At 36.0% G+C, this 19,911-nt stretch overlaps 1 protein-coding gene across 3 annotated transcripts in view; it reads left to right on the top strand.

The window, feature by feature from the left end:
* UGGT2 (UDP-glucose glycoprotein glucosyltransferase 2) overlaps window positions 1-19,911 on the top strand; it is a 166,483-nt gene that overhangs the window by 98,738 nt on the left and 47,834 nt on the right. For all 3 annotated transcript variants that reach the window (XR_013824820.1, XM_079902835.1, XM_079902836.1), the window contains exons 21-26: window positions 782-988; window positions 4,338-4,469; window positions 9,569-9,693; window positions 11,469-11,564; window positions 16,153-16,255; window positions 19,659-19,738. Coding sequence is in view for 2 of the 3 variants with exons in the window: in XM_079902835.1 (XP_079758961.1) it covers window positions 782-988; window positions 4,338-4,469; window positions 9,569-9,693; window positions 11,469-11,564; window positions 16,153-16,255; window positions 19,659-19,738 (743 nt within the window). In the remaining variant the exon portion in view is untranslated. The remainder of the gene's footprint in view (window positions 1-781; window positions 989-4,337; window positions 4,470-9,568; window positions 9,694-11,468; window positions 11,565-16,152; window positions 16,256-19,658; window positions 19,739-19,911) is intronic.

Raw genomic sequence — 19,911 nt, 5'->3', positions numbered from 1 at the left:
TCATATGTTGCTGGTGGGAGTAAAAATTAGTCTAACTCTCCTGAAAAACTCTTTTTAACATCTTCTAAAGTTGAAGATATGTATATTGTGTTTGTAGAGTGCCAAAGTGAAAAAAATTCAAAGGTCTAGCATCAGTAGAATGGATAAAGGAGAGTATATTCATATGGAATTCTGTATGGTACCAAAAAACAGTAACTATAGCTACTCCAAACAGTGTTGGTGAATCTCACTATCATGTGGAATGGAAGAAGAGTACAAAAGAATATATAGTGTATGATTACATTCATATGACGTTCAAAGTAGATTAAATGTTTAACAATGAAAACATTGGTGGTAAAATATAAAGAAAAGCAAGAATGTTATTACTATGAATGACAAGATAGTGGTTGTCTTTAGGAAAGTGGGAAGGTGAAGTAATTGGCAGGGGATATGAAAGATGTCTGGGTTGCTGGCAGTGCTTTATTTCTTGACCTGGGCGATATTTTGTGGGTTAATTCACTGAGCTCTACAGTTTTATTTTGTGCATTTTTATGTGTGTTAGTTTACACACACACATCCAAAAAGAGGCCAAAAGAATCATGATGCAAAGAGGAGAGAATTAGTTAATAAAATGATTGTTTTTAGACTATTTCAGTGGTATACCGCATTCAATACATTCAACAGGAAGGCAGTGAAAGATGTTGTATGGTAAAGCGAGCAAACTTAATTGGAAAGAAGAAAGTTCAGTTGTAAAAGGATAGGTAAGATACTGATATTTTTCACCTATAAATGTGTTTTGCAGGAAGTAAGTGTTCATGGTCGGTTGGGAGTTATTTATAATCCTACATCAAAAATAGATGAAGATAACACAGCTATTTCCAGAGGAATTCTGGCAGCTTTTCTTACACTGAAAAACAGCTTTTTGAGAAACTTTCTCAGGAAACTGGCAGAGGAAGAAACTGCTACAGCTATTTACTCTGGAGATAAAATTAAAACATTCCTTACTGAGGTCAGTAGCTATTTGTTTGAAATAATAAATAAGTATCTTGCATATTTCAAAAGTATAAGTCAGTGTGCTTAGAGATATCATGTTAAAAAATCATTAAGTATAATCAAACGGGGATAATAAACTTTCCTTTACAGTGGGAAAAGATGCATGTTACATGATACAGCTTTGCATAGAGGCACTTAACAAATCAAATTTCATATATTTCAGCTGCTACTTCATGATCCTTAAAGTTAAAGGCATTCTAGTCAGGATACGTACTTATGTGAAGCATTAGGAGTTAAAGGATTATGTGAATAATCCTCAGTTATTTCACTCAAGGGGTCCAGTACAGGGAAAATTCTAAAGACAGAAGCTGATCCTCTGGAAGAAAGATTCATTAATCCATTCAAAAAATATTTATTGATTGTCTACCAGACAATGGAGATAATACTTATGAACAAGGCAGACAGAGTCCCAGTTCTTATGGAGCTTACATTGTAATGGGAAAGACCAGGTAAGTAGTATTGGAAAGATATAAAGAAATATAAGAAAGTAAACAGTTTGAGGGATGCTATTTTAGCTGGAGTGGTCAAGGGAAGTCATCTCTAAAGAGCTGATGTCTGAGCAGAGCTCTGAATGAAATGAGAAGTCAAGCCATGGAAAGTCTACAGACTTTCTTACAGAGAAGAATATACCAGGTTCAGAACACAGCAGGTCTAAAGGCTTGACACAGAGACAGTCTTGCCAGGTTTGAGGTATAGGCAGAAGGTCATCATGACCAAAGTAGAGTGATGGGGAGACTAGTAGGAAATGAGTTCACAAACATAATCCCAGATATCCAAGCACTCATAGGCCATGGTAAGGAATTGAAATTTTTTCTGAGTATAATGGAAAGTCATTGAGGAATCTCGTGAGATAAATAATCTTGAAAAAGATGACTCTGGGTGCCATGTGAAGATTTGATAGTAGGTAAACAAGAGTGGAAATAGGATGAACAATTAGAATGCTATTGCAACAATCCAGGTAAGAAATAATGGTGTCTTGGAGTAGATATTGGTGGTGGACATGGTGAGATGGTATATACGTAATATCTGTTACAACTGTAGTCAGCTTGAAGAGCTGCCAGTTGTATGTGACATGTGAAAGTAATACTCAAGGATTTTGTCTTGAACAGCTAGAATTGTGGTGTCTTTTTTTTGAGATGGGGAAGTCTTGATGAAGAGAAGATTGGGATACATAGGGGATCAAGAGTTAAGTTTTGTATGTGTTAAGTTGGAGATGCCTGTTGGACATTCAAGTGGAGATGTTGAGTTGACAATTTAGTTAATAAGTGTAGGAATCAATGGAGGGTACAATGTTTTGTTTTGTTTTGAGAGTCGTCAACATTATATATAATTTAAAGCTAAGAAACTGGACGAAATACCTTAGAAGTGAGTGGGGCAGGGGTTGGAGAACAGAGGGACTGAAAAAGAGCCCTGGAACATTCCAACATGTAGAGGAACGCAAGAAAAGGATGATCCAGTAGAGGGGACAAATGGAACAGCCACTGGGTTAGGAAGATAACCAGGAGAGTGTGATATCCTAGAAGCCACCTGGAGGAAGTATTTCAAGGAGGACATGATAAACTATGCCATATTTCTTGAAATTAGGCTTCATAACGGACCATTTTATTTGTTTAGGTGGTCATTGGTGGCTTTGATAAGAACAGTTTCAGTGAAGTGATAGGTATAAATGTGAACTGGATTCAAGAGAGAATAGGAAATCAGGAAACAGAGACAGCAAGTATAGGTAGCTTTTTAAAGGAATTTTCCTATGTGGGGAACCGAGAAATATTCTGTAGCTAGAATAGGGCTTGAGGTCATGGAAGGATTTCACTTATTTGTGGTATGCTGATGAAAACAGTCCATCCAGAAAATGAGAAAAGATGAAACGGAGCAGAGCAAAGTGGGAGGATAGCTCTTGCGTAGCTAAGAGGTGCTGGGACCCAGTGCACAAGCTGTAAGTATTGGCTGAAGAATGGGGTAGATCTTTTTGGTGGTAGCAAGATGAGTACTTTACTTCTGATTGATTTTGTCCTCAAAAGAAGGTCAAGTCATTAGCTAAGTATTAGAATAGGAGTAGGTGCTTTTAGAGGTTCGAGGGTAGAGGAGAAAATGTCAAATATTTTTCTAGTATTCTGCGAGTGAGAAAGTGAATTAAAAACATTATAGTAAGATTTCTGAGGGCCCACTTGAGGTTGATGACCATAAATTGAAAGTGAGATCAGTGTTGGCTGCATGCTTTTCTCCAGCTGCCCTAAAGCTGTGTGGATCCAGTTGCAGAGTAAGCAGAGATGTGTTTAACCAGAGTTGAGGTTTTGCCAGGTGAATAGCTGAGGGGAAGCATCCAGGGGAGGTGAGCATGGAATGTTTCTGTTATAGTAAAGGGCTCTGGGGTATAACTTGGTTAGGAGGAAAATGATAATATGGAAAGTGTGATGGACAGTAAATAAGTGGTAGGGTCAGTGGACTAAAGGGTTGAGTAATGGTTGGTCTGGTGACACTGGGATGAATGAGCTAGAAGGTCAGCAGATTGTGGTCAGAGAGGGGTTGACTGAGACAGAGGTCTTGGAAGTAAAGATCTAGAGCTACACTGTCTGATACTATACCCACTAACTTCATGTGGCTATTTTAAACTTAAATTAAATTTAAATTCAGTTTCTCAGTCATACTAGCCACATTTCAAGCGCTCAGTACCCATCTGTGGCTGTGTGTTGGACAACGCGGGGGAACATTTCTGACCTTGCAGGAGTACCAGGAACGTGATAGAAAGTCAGAATGTAAGGCCCTCCCTGGATCTACACCCAGGTGATTTGTATGCATATTAAAGTTTGATACACACTGAGATGGCAAAGATTACTTTTGTATTTCAGAGTTTAAATGCACTATTACTAAATTGGTTTCATGGGATTGGTATAATGGAATGAGCAGGGTATTTCTATTTTAAACAATAATTTTTTTAATTGAACACACCAAAATGGAGGTACTGAATTCAGAATTTAATAAACATTGTATTTCATTGTTTAATGTTAAATTTTATTTAAATTGATGTTTCCTAGCATTTTACTAATCAGTAATCCACCCAAAATTCTCAAAGAATGAGTAGCAAACTGTATCTACTTGTAACAGGATTTACAGATATTGTAATTGCCTTGCCAAAGAAGGATTCTTTTTTTAAATGTGGTTTCAGAACAAAATAGTACTTTTTAAAATCACAAGTTAATATAATTTAAAATTTTATACTAATATATTAAAGTAGGCTATGTTTAAAAAATTATTTAATGTATTTACTGTTCTCTTACTGGTTTTATCATTCTTAACTTATACCTTAGGGAATGGATAAAAATGCCTTCGAGAAAAAATATAATACCATTGGAGTGAATATTTTTCGAACTCACCAGTTATTCTGTCAAGATGTACTTAAATTGCGTCCTGGAGAAATAGGTGTTGTCAGCAATGGGAAAGTAAGTAAAAAAAGCAATTGCTCACTTTTCTCAGTGACACTGTGATACGGGGGTGTCAAGCGTTTTCTGTCACAACACACCTGATGCAACACACACAGAGGACGGTGCTCATGGGCTAGACACGCCAGACAGGTCTCAGCGTAAATAAAATGGCCACTGAGATGTCCAGTTCGTGGCACAGTACCTGTTTCTTCACCCCTCCCTCCCATTGGTGATAACATCGAATGCAGCTAAGGATGTTTTGGGGGATAGCTTTTATAATATAAATATTGAACAATTTTGTATACATTACAACATTGTGATCGAGCACTGTTGTAAGTAGGTGCAAAAAGTACATTCTGACATCTTTTTCTTCTTGTAGCTTTTTTCTACAATTGATTATGTTAAATAACAATACTGCAAGTTTTGAACTATAAAGTAGTATTTATTAATATCATCTTTTAAAATCTATAGTAAAAATCACTCTTACTCCCACCATCCTAATAAAATTTATTATTAATAGTTATTGTTTTACCATCTAACCCTTTTTTCTACTCTACATAGCCATGTCTGTCTTTTTAAATACATAATTGTAATGCTATTATATATATATAATTTTATATCATACTTTTTTCTCTTAGTATATCATAAATGTGTATATGATTAATTAGGGAGTTTTAATAGGTACATACAAAATTAGTGGATGATAGCTACTTATTAATAATTTTTAGTATGATAGTCTGGTTTTCTTTCTCAGGAATGGTTTAAGTTTTTAAAAATTGAATCTGGTGCTTAGGTGTATTTAGAAATCAACTAATGCAGTGTGTTTGACATTATCTCTGCTTGAAGCATCAAATTACGTATCCCTAAATCCTCTTCAAAGCTGTAGTGTCTTCTCTGTTTTCTACATTTTTATGAGCTCTATTCACCTGCATGCTTCATTCCTGTGTCATCATTCCCTTAAAGTTATGCTTATTTATTCCTTCTTATCTGAATCTATAAATAATAGAAATTGGAGAATAGTGAGGGACTCATATCCACAAGCATCCACAAATCACATATTTCCGCTTCACTGTAACAGTTCTTGAGCTAATTGTGTTAGCTCCTAAAAATAGTTAGACGCGGATTCATCTGTGTACAGTGCTGTTTTACAATTGGTGACAACAGTTGCCATTTATTATTACAGTAATATAAAATATTAGTGAATTTTGATAATGAGCTATGTGAAAGCCCAAAAATGGCATTGCTTTTTTTGTCAACAGTTGCTTTGGGAAGAAATCTAACTTTTTAGAACAGTTTTAAAGTATATGGCTACCTTCGGCTCTGTCAGGCATTTTAAGAGATAAAAAGAAAAAATTACAGCCTGCTGTATCTGTTACCTTGCCTTTTGGTTACGGAAAAGCTACCCTATGTTTTCTTTTGTCATTGTTTAATATAATTCAGATATTGTTATCAATGTTAGTGATAACAAATATAGTTATGTTCAACTTATTTCTCTTAGAACTGTTTTCTTCTCACTGCCCTTGAAATTGACAAAAGCATTTAGATGTAATTTTGCATCTGCCATGAACCAAACATTCTTCTAGAATCTGAGAGTGTAGTAGTGAACAAACATGTTTCTGTGGTGTTTACACTTTGGTGGGCAGGGACCAAAAAAAAATAGTGTCCTTACTGATAAAGTGTTATTTGGACAGAGAACCAGAGGAGGTGAGGGAGCGAGCCATGTTGCATATCTGGAAGGGGAACGTTCTAGGTAGAGGGAACAGTGAGTACAAAGGTCCTGAGATGAGCTCACATCTGTGTGTTCTAGGAACAGCAGATATGAAGAGAACAGGAGAGAGGTACCTGGAGGCCAGGCCAGGTAGGGTTTTACTCTGAATGAGTTGAGAAGCCAATGGTCCTGGGCGGGGGATTGACATGAACTGACGTTTCATTTGGATCACTAGTGGCTGTTACATCAAGGATAGACTGTAGGTGTTAGGAAACCAGTTAGGAGCTATTACAGTAGTCCAAGTGAGATGTGATGGTGGCCTGGACCAGAATGGCTCTAGTGGAAGTAGGGAGAAGTAGACGTGAGATGTATTTTGGAGGATGACCAGGAATTGCTGACAGACTTACAGTGGGATGTAAGAGAACTACGTGACTGGCAGAATTGAGCTGCCGCTGTTTTAGGGAAAGGAAGACTGCAGGAGGAGTGGGCTTGTTCAGAAGGAGTGGAAAGGGCAGATAGAGAATTCAGTTCTGGACGTATTAAGAGTTCAGTGTTCAGTTCTGGACCTCTGAGTAGACTGGTTGAGTTGACAGCTGAACGTATGAGTTAAATTCGGGGAGAGGTTGGGGCTAGAGATAGATATTAAGTCAGATGACATTGACTTTTTGTGTCGACTAATGGAAAATTGTAATTTTGATTATCCTTTTATTTGTAGGACTGTGGTTTGAATACAAAAGTATGATATATTTGAAAATAAGTACTGTAGTTTATGAACTATAATGTAATATTATACTGTGTCTCAGAGCAATGCTATGAAACACAATAATCGTAGCAATTGTAACAGATAGTTATAATTCTGAACCAGATAGTTTAATGATTAAAATAATTCTGACATTTTAGAATCAATCTTCATTTTGAACCTGTCCAAATATTTACGTTAGAATTGAAACATATTCAAAGTTAAAATTGTTTATAAATGATCAAACTGGGGTGTAATGATGATCTCATACTTTCTTACTGCCATGCTAAAGAATTAAAAATCTATATATTTTGAGATTAAACAAAACCCTAAAAATGCTATTGCTATAATTATATTTATTTTTATCATGTTACATATTTACAAATTGATGAAAGACGTGGTGTGGCAGAGAGAAGGGAAACAAGGCCTTTTTGTTTTAGCTAGGCGAATCTGGATTCAAATTCTGGTTGCACCATTAATTGTATAACCTTTGCAAGACTTGGTTTCCTCATTTGCACAATGGAAAAGGTAATAGTCTGTTTTAAAGTTGCCAGAGAGATTAAATATACTTTTACACATAAAACACATAGAACAGCCCCAGACACAGAGTACATTTTCAGCAAATATTAACTTCTGTTTTCTCTTTAAATATTTGAAGGCTATCATGGGAAATATGGGTACATTTATAGATTTGATTTGCATTGTATTCATTGAGAGTCAGTATAGAATCAAGCCCAGTTGATCCAACTTCCACGAGGGGGGAGAGATTTTTAGCTCAGTATGTGGAAGAACATTCTAACAGAGTTTTCTAAAATTGTAATGATCTGTCAAATGAGGTAATGCATTTCCGTTATAGCAGTTATTCTGTATAACTGAAAAATCACATTTCCAAAACGTTGTAAAGATTTAAGCTCCAGATAGGTTTTATTGTACTATTACGTGATTTTCAAATTTAATGTTCCATTTCCCAATTTGGCCATTATGTGATTTTATACTATTTAAGTTGCTTTATTCCACAAACATCATATTCATCTTTAAGTAGAAGAACTAAGACACAGAAGAACCAAGTTTCTGCTAGCTGTTTGACACTGAACTTACATAGGTGCAATAGAGCCGGTTTTCTGGTGAATTTAATCAGTAAAGATACCCAATCTTGTTCATCCCTTAGGAAAATTATTTGAGATTTTAGTTCCTTATTCTAAGTTATTAACAAAACTACTCAAGTCACTAGAAGTGGTATAGATAAAATTCAGCTCTTTTCCAGGCCTCTCCTATTCACAGTCAAAAAAATACAGCATTAAAAGTGCTTTGAAAGTTACCTTAAAAATGATAGCAAATCTTAAGGAAATGAAATGTTTATATGTGTACTTTTAGTATTACAGTGCCCATTTTTTGTACTTTTAAGAGCCCAGGTTTTATGTTTAAAGTGAACATGGTATTTATTTAGCTGGATGCCAACATTCCAACTAATATCACCTTTGATGTGAGCAAATGAGAAAAGATTCAAGAACTATACTTCATTAATTTTTAGAAAATATTAATTGCAGAAGCATATGAAGGGGAAGTAAGAAAATGCACTGCAGGGCTTCCCTGGTGGCCCAGTGGTTAAGAATCCGCCTGCCAATGCAGGGACATGGGTTCAAGCCCTGGTCCGGGAAGATCCCACATGCTGCAGAGCAACTAAGCCCGTGCGCCACAGCTACTGAGCCTGCGCTCTAGAGCCTGCAAGCCACAACTACTGAGCCCGCATGCTACAGCTACTGAAGCCCGCGCGCCTAAAGACCACAATGAAGAATAGCCAGCCCCCGCTCGCTGCAGCTAGAGAAAGCCCACGTGCAGCTACGAAGACCCAACACAGCCAAAAATTAATTAATTAATTAATTTTTAAAAATCCACTGCAACCATTTCATTCTGGTTGACATGTTTTCTAGTTGTTTGTCATTAAGTCTAATTGTTTAGTGCATAAGACTATGTCAGGGCTCACCTTCTACATCAGGCTTATGTTAATAATTTTATGATGATGCACGTATTAGCTTTTCCAGAAAATGATAACGGTAGCAGAGTTGGGGTGGTTGTGGTGGGATAGCCATCCTGAGAAGTTCAGGTATCTGGGAATTTTACAGCTTCCCCACTCTGTAGTTACTGGTTTAAAGCTAACCTACAAGACCTTGCTGTGCTCCAGACAGTTTATACAGCATCAGTTAGATGAAGATTGGTTGGTATTATTAAGTAATTATGGGATTTGTTTCTTGGTTTTTGCTCTTTTATGCCTTGTTTATATATTAATTCATATCTGCATAGTGTAGACTACAATTTACAGATTAAATAGGAAAATACTGAAATTAAAAGACTTATGGAATATAGACAGTTGCTTTGATAACTTACTTTAGAATGAAAAGCTTTAGGTTTTTGGAAGCATTATGTCTCAAAGTAAAACTTTCAAATGGAAATAATTTGCTGATTTTTTTGCCACATTGATTTCGGTATTGATGCAAATGTTATTTATAATATCAAAGTGAGGAAATAGTTTTCTCTTGTTTCCCAGGGGACTTAGTAAATCTGTTTAATCTCTAATCAATATTTGCTTCAAGAAATATCTATTTGATAAGAAAATACTTGTCCCAAATTGGTATCTTATAGAAGATATACAATAATATAACTGCTTTTAAGTTCTTAGGACCTTTAGATGAAGATTTCTGTGCAGAAGATTTTTACTTGTTGGAAAAGATAACATTGACTAATTTAGTAGAGAAAATTGAAGACATTGTTGAAAATACAGAAGTCAACTCAAAGAAGTAAGTATTTAAAATTGTAAGAGCAATTCATTTTAGAGTTTGGTATTTTGTATCCGATTTTTTCTTTTTAAGATTAGAAAATGTTTCAAATACACACAGAAGATATAATAAAAGACATGTAGAGAATATAAAAAAACAGCGGATGATAACCATTTGCTTACCACTACCAAACTGTAGATGTTAATATTTCGTTTTATTTGTCTTGATTGTCCCATTCTCCTCCCTCCCTAAGAGGTAACCATTTTCTCAAATGTTGTGTGCATGATTCCCATATATGTGCTTATACTTTTGCTTCATATGTAAATATCTATTATTAGTGTTTGTGTTAAAGTCTTGCCTTTTTTAGAGAGATGCTATTACACATAGGCTCCTTTTGCAGTCTGCCTCCATAAGAGCTTTATCCATGTTCATGTATATAGAGCGAGCTTATTCATTTCAGTTTCTTTTTAGTATTTCATTTTGTGAATATACTGCAGTTCATTTATATACTCCGTTACTGAAGTACAGTTAACTTGGCTTTAGTTTTTTACTATCATGTGAATGCTATCATGAACCTGGTTTACATGTGTCCTTGTACAATGTGTGAGTTTCTCTAGAGTAGACGAGTGTTGTTATTGGGCTGTAGGATAGATGTACCTTCGGCTTTACCAGATGTTGCTAAATTCTGTCCTTCAAAGGAGTTGCAACAATTAACACTGCCACCAGAAATGTATAAATGTTCGTTTCCCCAATTCGTCACCAATACTTGGTGTTACGCAACCTGTTAATTTTTCCTATCTGATGGATGTGAAATTGCATCTTGTTTTAATTTGCACTTCCTTGACTTCTAGTAAAGTTGAGTATCTTTTCATATGATTGTTTTAATTCATGTTTGCTCTTCCTCCAACGTGCCTACAATTTTATGTCTTAGAGAGTGTGTGGCCAATAAATAAATACCTTAAGAAAGTTTACGAGTAGATTATGGTTTGGATTAACCCATTTATTTTATGTTTATTAAGTGGCCATTAAATGTAATGCTCTGTAAAGATATGGTAGGTATTACAAATAAAAATAATGTACAGTGTACAGGACCTGTAGTCCAGCAAAACATGTTATAGTAGAGAGATGCTGACAGTACTGACAAGGTTCTCAACCACTCTGACTCTAAGTTTCTTTGTTTATAAAATGGAGATGCCTATCTTTTCTTTCTTTCTTTTTTTTTTGGTGGAGGGGGACATTTCTTAAAGTTCGGCTAACATTTTCTGTTCCAGCATATCATTGAACATATACATTTTCTCTATTATGGATTTTTTAATTTGGTTATATTTGATCCAGGTATTTATTTTGTACAATTTTAGTTTTCAAATGAATTTGAAACCAAAGAAATCTGGGCTTCTTAACTATATTAAAAGTTCTTTGAAAGTAGTTATTCTATCATTGAATTTTTGTTCTTCCTGCTCTTCTTTCTTTCCTACATGGGTCCCAGTGCTTGGATATATAACCAGCACTCAGCAAATATTGACTTGAATTAAATGATTCTCCATATTCTTATAGACACTATTAGGAACACTTATGTGTTTAAATATCATATCAATGATAAGAAAAAATAGGATGACTTTAAAAGCAGCAGTCATTTTACTTTGACAAATTATACAAGTTTGGAAGAAAGGTCATTTATATACAGTTTGTCTATTGGAGATATTTTACATTAAATTCCCCTTTCTTGAGACATTAATTGTGACATAAAATATGGACCTTTCTTTCCCCCCCAAAACTCATTTATCTTGTTTCTCCAGCCTGAGTGACCTTGTTATGAAAATCGATGCCCTTCTTTCCTCTTTACCTAAACATGCATCTCGGCATGATGTCACATTTCTTGAGGAGAATCACAGGTAAGATGTATTAGTGCTGTTTTTCTCCTGACACTGCATCTTATACTGAATTATGGTTACCATATGTATCACAATATAGCAAAAGTTAAAGTAGAATTAAAAGTTGTTAGAGAATAAATGTATTCGACAAGATAGGGAAAAGAAATTTTAGTTAATTATATTCTAGTAAATAAATGACATATATATATATATATATACACACACAGAGATATATATATAGGATATGAAGTTTCAAGTAAGTTAAATCTAGTATGATTTGTCTTATTCTCATCTTTCTTCCACATTCAAGATCATTTGGAATTTTTGCAGTATAATCTTTATAAATAATAATATCTTTATATTCTCAATGTATAAAAGGCTCAGTTACTGAAGAATTCTGTTTAATAAAGTGTAGACATGTACAACAGAATATCCCAAACTGTGTTTTATGGAACATTACTCTGAAATGTTGACAGATATCTTCTGAGGGAGAAACTGTAGTCAAGTAAATTTAGAGAATACTGAACCTTTTGGGGTGGAGGAGTGAGATTTTCAGTGTGCCTCAACATATTGATGATTATGAGGTGTGGTGTGGCTAAAAGAAAACAAAAGAAAAGTTCATTTTTGGTAAACTCAACAGTTGGGTAACTTATTCATGGAACACTTTTTTTGTTAAAAATTTATTATTTAATAAAAATTAGGTTTCCAAAAAGAGCCATCAGAGAAATAGTGTTTTAGAATAATAAACTAGTTTATAATTTTACTGTATAATACTTCCCCTCTAAGATATTTGAAATAAAATTCATCAAGTTCTATCTACATACGTAAAATAATCTAAGTCCCCAGCAGGAACTTTTTTTTTTTTAATTTAAAAATTAAGGACCACTTAGAATGGGAAAAAATAATCAGTTAGACATTATGTAACTAAACTATAGACATGTTTTATTTTCTTTTTCTAATCACTGCTCTTATAAAGCTAAAATGAGACAAATTACTTTATCGTAAACTTAAAATGGCTGACACTTCCTTCTAAGTTTTCTGATTTTATGGGAGATGCGATCTTGCATTGCTTCTGTTTACTGTATTACAAGATACCACGTTCTTTGGCTGTAGAAGGTCTATCTTTTGAGGTGTCTTCACACATGTATAGTAGTATCATTCTTAGGAAAAATTACTTTCTAAAGAGAAATTATCTAGCGCTATTGGGAATGAAATTTTTATTTTTTTCAGATAACTGAGATTCAATACTTTTAAAGTATTTTAAACACATTTAGTGGAATTCTTTTTGCAAACGTCTTTGATTTCTTAAATACCATATGCTGAAATAATTTAACACAAATTATTCACAACTATCATTGCAAACATTAATCACTATACTGTTACACGGTTATGTTATATTTAGGAATTTTGATATGTTTGGAAATGTTTATTCCCACATTAAATGTCTGAAACATTTGATCTTTCATAGGTTATTGTTGTTGTAGTCTCTGCTTTCTTTCTTTAGCTCTCACATCAATCAATGTGTCCTGCTGCTTTTAAGCCTTCTTTTATGTGGAAGGATATGATGTGACTTTGTGACAGTGGTTTACAATTCTCCAGTTCTTTTCTATTTATTTCTGGGGCATTGTTACGAATATTTATAAGTGGATATGTAGTATATGTGTATTGGTATGCATCTATGTTTATACAATAATACTCATCTAATGCCTGACATTTTTTAAGGCAAAGTCAGTAATCTTCCACTTTTCTGAGTTCATGTGTATAATTTAGGTATCTAACTTTTCCTTCTGTGTGTTTACACACGTTGGTACGATCTATTCATCCACATCAACGTTGGTTGTATGGCATAGCGTGAGCTTTCTTGTCAAAAAAAAAAAAAAAGAACAGCTTTTTGATCCCAGTCTACCACTTACCTAGCTATGTGACCTCTCTTAGCCTCAGTTTCTTAGTCTATAAAATATAGATGATGATCCCTACCCTTCAGGGGTTTTATGAGATTCAGGCCTACTGTCTCAAGTATAGTAGATCTTTATTTAATGCGTTGTAGCTATGTGTATTTGTTACACAAATAACGAGGTGCTTCTCCCAACTTGGAAATAAGAGAACTAAGCTTGAACCTGAAAGTTAAGCCATAAAATCAACTCGTATTAATCAGGGGAGAAATGTGAATACTTACCTTAAATGTAGGATCCATGTCAGCAAGACTTAATGATAATCTGATTGAAGGTCTTAATTTATTGAAGAAACAATGACTTTGTTGGATTTCGTTTGTGTTGGAAGCCTAGAAAAAGAGAGAAGCACATTAGCAATGCTGGGCTGTGTAGTCTGGGTCAGTCAGAGCAGTAGAATCACTGTTGCACACACACATGCGTGTGTGGTATATATGGATGCATATGTATATTGGGAAGTGTATAGATAAGAATTTATGTACGTATGTATGCGTGAATGAATGAATTGTTATAGGATTTGACGTTACACAATTGTGGGAGCTGGTTAAGTAGTCTCTGTAAGGCTGTTGACTTTTGATACTGGAACTTTAAGTTCACAGGGCAGGCAATTAGGAAGAGAGGTAACTGTCAAGAGGGGAGAGAGCAAGGGAGAGTTGTCAAGAGCAAGCTGGAATCCCACAGGTGTGGACTGAAACCTGTGTCAGTTCTTGTTGCCTCTGACCTTCGTGCATAGCAGGTGTCCTGCAGAAGATGGGAGCCCTGTCACAGTGCTAAACACACATACGTGCCCTAGGAGTCAGAGAATAGAAGGAGGATCTTGGAGAAGGTCGAACCAGTGGGGGCCTCATGCCAACGACGTTGAGTCAGCAGATCAGTAACAAAGTGTGTGAGCTAGAGGATGGCTGCCGCCCCCTCCTGCCCTCCAGATATCCTGAGAATCTCTCTTCTGGCCCACCCACCAGAAACGTGAAGGAAAGGGAATTCTGGAAAATGTCCTTCAGCCTAACCAACACACATACTACACAGGTGATAGGAACTATGGGATTCTGATTCACAGAACCTCACAGAATTGGTAGTAGTCTGGGGGAAAAAACTTAAAGTAGCTGTCAACAGATGCCTACTTTAGCCATAGTAATGTCTCATGAAGCCTATAGAAAACAACCACTTTTGACTAGTGCTACAAGTATGACAGTAATTTGTAAAATTTTCACCAAGAAAACTAAAGGAATTAACCATTGTAGGTAGTCTCTTTAATTTAAAACATCCGATTTGTAGCCCTAGTTTCTAGCAGCAATTATCTACCAGGATTTGTTGTCTGATTCTGACACTCCTGTTTAAACATTATTAACTCTTATCAACTGCATATAAAATAAAGTGTCTTTCATCTCTCTAGGTCAGAAGACCCATATTTGAAGGGAATTTTACATTAGCTTTTATTTGATTGCTGAGAAGTTATTTCACTGCAGAAGTCTAGATATTTATAGTCTTCTTGTACCAAAGAAGACTAAGATCCCTGTAGTCTTACAGGGGTACAGTTTGATTTGGTAAAATCTTTCTACCTTTGTAATATGTAAGATATTTAATTTATACATCTCCAAAAAAACTGATTTCCTATGTTATTGTAGTGTTAAAACAGTAATCAATTGGACTGTTCTGTACTTTTAATTGAATACATCCTTTAAACTTTTCATTAAATTAAATATAGAATGGATTATCTCCTACTGGCCTTTTCTGTGCTTTTAATGATTTTCCCAACATTTTCCTTTAAAGATTAGTCCGTCTTCTAACTTAGATCAGTGAAATTCAAAAACGGAAAGGTCAGAGGGGAGGAGGTGTGGAGAGGATGACTTAGGTCAAAATAATATGAAAAATTTGGGTGTTTTTCCCCTGAGCTTTCCTATTATAATATGTTGGGTTTTTAAAACTAGTAAGTTTAATAGAAGTACTGAATAGTTAATTCTGTCATTCTCAAATCTGAGAAAATATATTTAACACAGAAGCATCTTTGTTTTATTTATTTATTTATTTATTTTATTTATTTATTTTTGGCTGTGTTGGGTCTTCGTTTCTGTGTGAGGGCTTTCTCTAATTGCAGCGAGAGGGGGCCGCTCTTCATCGCGGTGCACGGGCCTCTCACTATCGCAGCCTCTCTTGTTGCGGAGCACAGGCTCCAGACGCGCAGGCTCAGTAGTTGTGGCTCACGGGCCCAGTTGCTGCGCGGCATGTGGGATCTTCCCAGACCAGGAATCAAAGCCATGTCCCCTGCATTGGCAGGCAGATTCTCAACCGCTGTGACACCAGGGAAGCCCCTGTTTTATTTTTTTACGTTGTATGATCCATGAGAATTTGGGGGGCTTAAAATTATAAAGTTTTTTCACTATAATAGTATTGTTCTTTGAAGAGTTTTTAAAAAATCATTTGTCCATAATTTCTTACTTTCATTTTCTCTAATTCTTTGCAGTTTTCTAATTTAGTGAACGCAAACATTAAACTTTTAAATTTGCATTTTCTTCTGTGAAATAACCAGGATTTAATTTAATTTAATTTAATTTAATCCAGTGAAAAAGAAAGAAATTTATAAGAATGTATGTCGCTAAGATTAATTAGGCAATTGAATAAACTTAACTGATCATTGTTCATCTTATTTTCTATTTTTCTAGCATTATAAAGATAAATTCTCAGCAGAATGATATGTCCTTTGATGTCATTGCTATTGTTGATCCATTGACAAGAGAGGCACAGAAGATGGCACAGTTATTGATTGTAAGATATCATATTTTATTAAATATTATGTATATTTATTATATGATATATACTACTTTTATTTTGAAATTTATAATCTTTTCAGGTCTGTTTTCAAGTATAATCAAATGTCTGCTCTTGATTCTTTCATACAGCGTTCTAAATAGATTGTCATATTTCAGTGTAGAAAATGAAATGATAGAGGTATGCCTATGGTGTTATGGCAGTACCAGGTTAGGTGTTAATGTGGACGTAATTGCTGTCCCCATCGCCCCCAAAATTCATATGTTAAAGCCCTATCCCCAATGTGACTGTATTTGGAAATAGGGCCTTGGGGAAGTAGTTAAGGTTAAATGAAATCCTATGGGTTGGGCTGTAATGCAGTAGGATCGATAGCCTTATAAGAAGAGGAGAAGAGAGATCTTTCTCTCCTCACAAACATAAAAAAGAGTTCATGTGAGTACACCACCACCTGGCAGCCGTCTACAAGCCAGGAAAAGAACCCTCTCCAGAAACTGAACATGCCAGCACCCTGACATGAAATAAAGTTCTGTTGTTCAAGCCACCCAGCGTTTTGTTATGGCAGCCTGAGCTAATACAAGCGTCTTCCCATCATCATCTTTCTTACCCCAGGTGTGGAGAATGGCTTCTGGAGAAGCTGATGTCTAAGCGTAATTAGTATAATAAGCTTAAAGTATAATAAGTAACGTTAGCCAAACAGGTGAAGCTAGTGGAAGAAAGAACATGAAGGCTATGTTCGAGAGGTTTGGCCACTGTAACAAGAGCAAAGTAACGGTACCTTCAAGTCTGAAGTTGATTTCTGTCATCTCCCCATCCCACTGTAAGCCACCTGGAGTTGCCGAGGCAGCTCCACACGTGAGGGACTCAGACATCTTCTGTACTGTTCAGCCATCCTCATGAAGCAGCTTGTTTCCAGCAGTCTAAGATCACAACATCATCTCTGTATTTGTGCAGCGGGAAGGGGAGAACAAGGGCCCAACCCCAAACATATTCCATCCAGTTGCATCCCTCTGACCAGAATGTAGCCAGCCAGCCAGCCAGCTGCACCTGGTCACAGGATCCTTCCCCTAGGCAAGTAGAGGAGAATGAGTCTTAGGAGACAGACAGCAGACTCTGAAAGGACATTATGTGGCTTATCCTTGTACTGAAAATGTTAAAAATTCAAATTGTGATGCCGCTTTCAGTAGCTTAAATTTGAATAAGCTAGTTATGTTGGAAAGCTCTATTTTTTTTTCTGATGATGTTTAAAATTTGGGATACTTCTATTTGAAATTACTCAATACTGTTTTTTTTTAAAGACACATCAAAAAATATTCTCAGAAGAGGAAACTATTTGTTCTTTGACAGTTTACTTTTGGAAACGGGCAAAAGTAATTAGATATTAAGCCTGGTGAAAATGTAGATGATCAAGCTGGGTCACACTGGTGTATATTCTATCAAATTTCAAAATGTTTCTCTCAGAAATTAGTTTGCCTTTTCAAATCAAATAGGAAAAATGGGTGATAGGTATCTGTTATAAATGCATTTATTAATGTGTACAAATAATTTTGGAAACCCGTTGCCATTCTACCTGTTCAGTGTATAATCAGGGCAAACTTCATTCCACAGCTGATTTACTTGCCTCTTCTTTCTTTCTGCATTTGTATACCTTCAAACTTTAACTTCTGTAGACACACTATTCCTATCAGTCTCTAGAAAACAGAGATCAGTAATCATACCTATGAGGAATGGAGGTAGTATGATTCCCTATTCCTATGGGGATTCATTATCCCAAAAAAAAAATTGCTTACCTCTGAAGCTTTTGTGTAAACATAGAATTTAGGAATAAGCAGTATGGGTTATACAGAAATATAAAATATGGAATTGCATTCCAGTTTACATCATTGGTAACAGTAGCATACTTTGTTTCTGAGCAACTCAGAACCTCACATGGCATATTATTTCTTACTATAGAGAAAATGTATGCTGTAAATTCGTGCTATAAAGCACAAATTAATTTACTGGAAAAAATGGTCAGTGTCTCATTTAACACTTGGAAGAAACAGTGGCTCAGCAGCCTCCGTTGTAGCTAATAGGAGTGATAGAATGGGAATTAAAACTCACAGCTCTTAAATCCTTGGTCTGTACATTCTGATTTCTCCTCGAACCTGTATCCTTTCCCTTCCATGTATCTGTTTTATTCTTCTCCTTTTACCTATGTCCTTTGTTGTCTAATATCTTTCAGATCTTCACTGACTTGTTGCCTCTATGGAGGTGGGGACTATCAACATTAATAATTCTCCTACTTCAGTGCTCTCGGGCAGGGATCCCCAACCCCGGGCCACGGACCAGTAGCGGTCCGTGGCCTGTTAGGAACCAGGCCGCACAGCAGGGGGTGAGCGGCGGGTGAGCGAGAAAAGCTTCCTCTGTATTTACAGCCGCTCCCCATCGCTCACAATCCCACCTGAGCGCCGCCTCCTGTCAGGTCAGCGGTGGTATTAGGTTCTCAGGAGCGCGAACCCTACTGTGAACTGCGCGTGAGAGGGGTCTAGGTTGCGCACGCCTTATGAGAATCTAATGCCTGATGATCTGAGGTGGAGCTGAAGCGGTGATGCTAGCGCTGGGGAGTGGCTACAAATACAGATTATCACTAGCAGACAGGTTTGACTGCACGGAGACCATAATAATCAGTTGCTTGCAGACTCATATCAGAACCCTACCAGTGAGTGGCAGGTGACAACACGCTCAGGGCTCCCACTGATTCTGCATTACGGTGAGTTGTATAATTATTTCACTATATATTACAATGTAATAATAATAGAAATAAAGTGACAGTGAATGCAATGCACTTGGATCATTCCAAAACTACCCCCCACCCCGGTCTGTGGAAAAATTGTCTTCCACGAAACCAGTCCCTGTTGCCAAAAAGGTTGGCAACCGCTGCTCTAGGGAAATAAAAAGAAAAGAGAGTATTTTATCTGTATGTAGCCAAGACCTTCCTACATCTTTTACAGTGTAGATGAAATTCCAAAAGGATCAGGGCACCCTCGCCATCGTTGTTGTGAGGTCACCACTTTGTCTTTCAAGTCAAGGTTCTAATAATTATTTTACTTGTTCTTCAGTAGTAAGGAAATTTGGATACCAGTAAAGAAAGTCACACTAGGCAAAAGGTAGGCAGCATAACCTTTGGGCAGTGAAATCAACTGTGTGGATTCAAATCTTACTTCTGCCATGACTTGCTGTGTGATCTTGGGCAAATTACTGCATCTGTCTGTGCCTCAGCTGTGTAAAAGTACTACCTCAAAGGATGTTGTGTGAATCAGATGAGATAACGGATGTCAGGTATTAATGTAGTAGCTGGTAGATAGTCAATGCGCCGTAAGTGTTAGCTATTAATTTCAAATATGGAAATCTTTTCTAATAGGTACTTGGCAAGATTATCAACATGAAGATAAAATTGTTCATGAACTGTAGGGGTAAGCTTTCAGAAGCCCCTTTAAAGAGGTGGGTCTACGTGAACATAATTTCATTTTGAAAGATTTGCAAATGCTAAAAGGAAAAAAAGGAACATAATTACTGCATGTGTTGTTTTTGTCTTCACAAAATGTTTAACTGAAATAGATCAGAAGATCAGAGATAACTTATTAACCTTAATTGATATAAAACTAAAGTAACCT

Source organism: Stenella coeruleoalba, assembly GCF_951394435.1.
Source record: "Stenella coeruleoalba genome assembly, chromosome: 18".
Classification (NCBI taxonomy): domain Eukaryota; kingdom Metazoa; phylum Chordata; class Mammalia; order Artiodactyla; family Delphinidae; genus Stenella; species Stenella coeruleoalba.
This window is presented reverse-complemented; position numbering and strand designations above follow the sequence as displayed.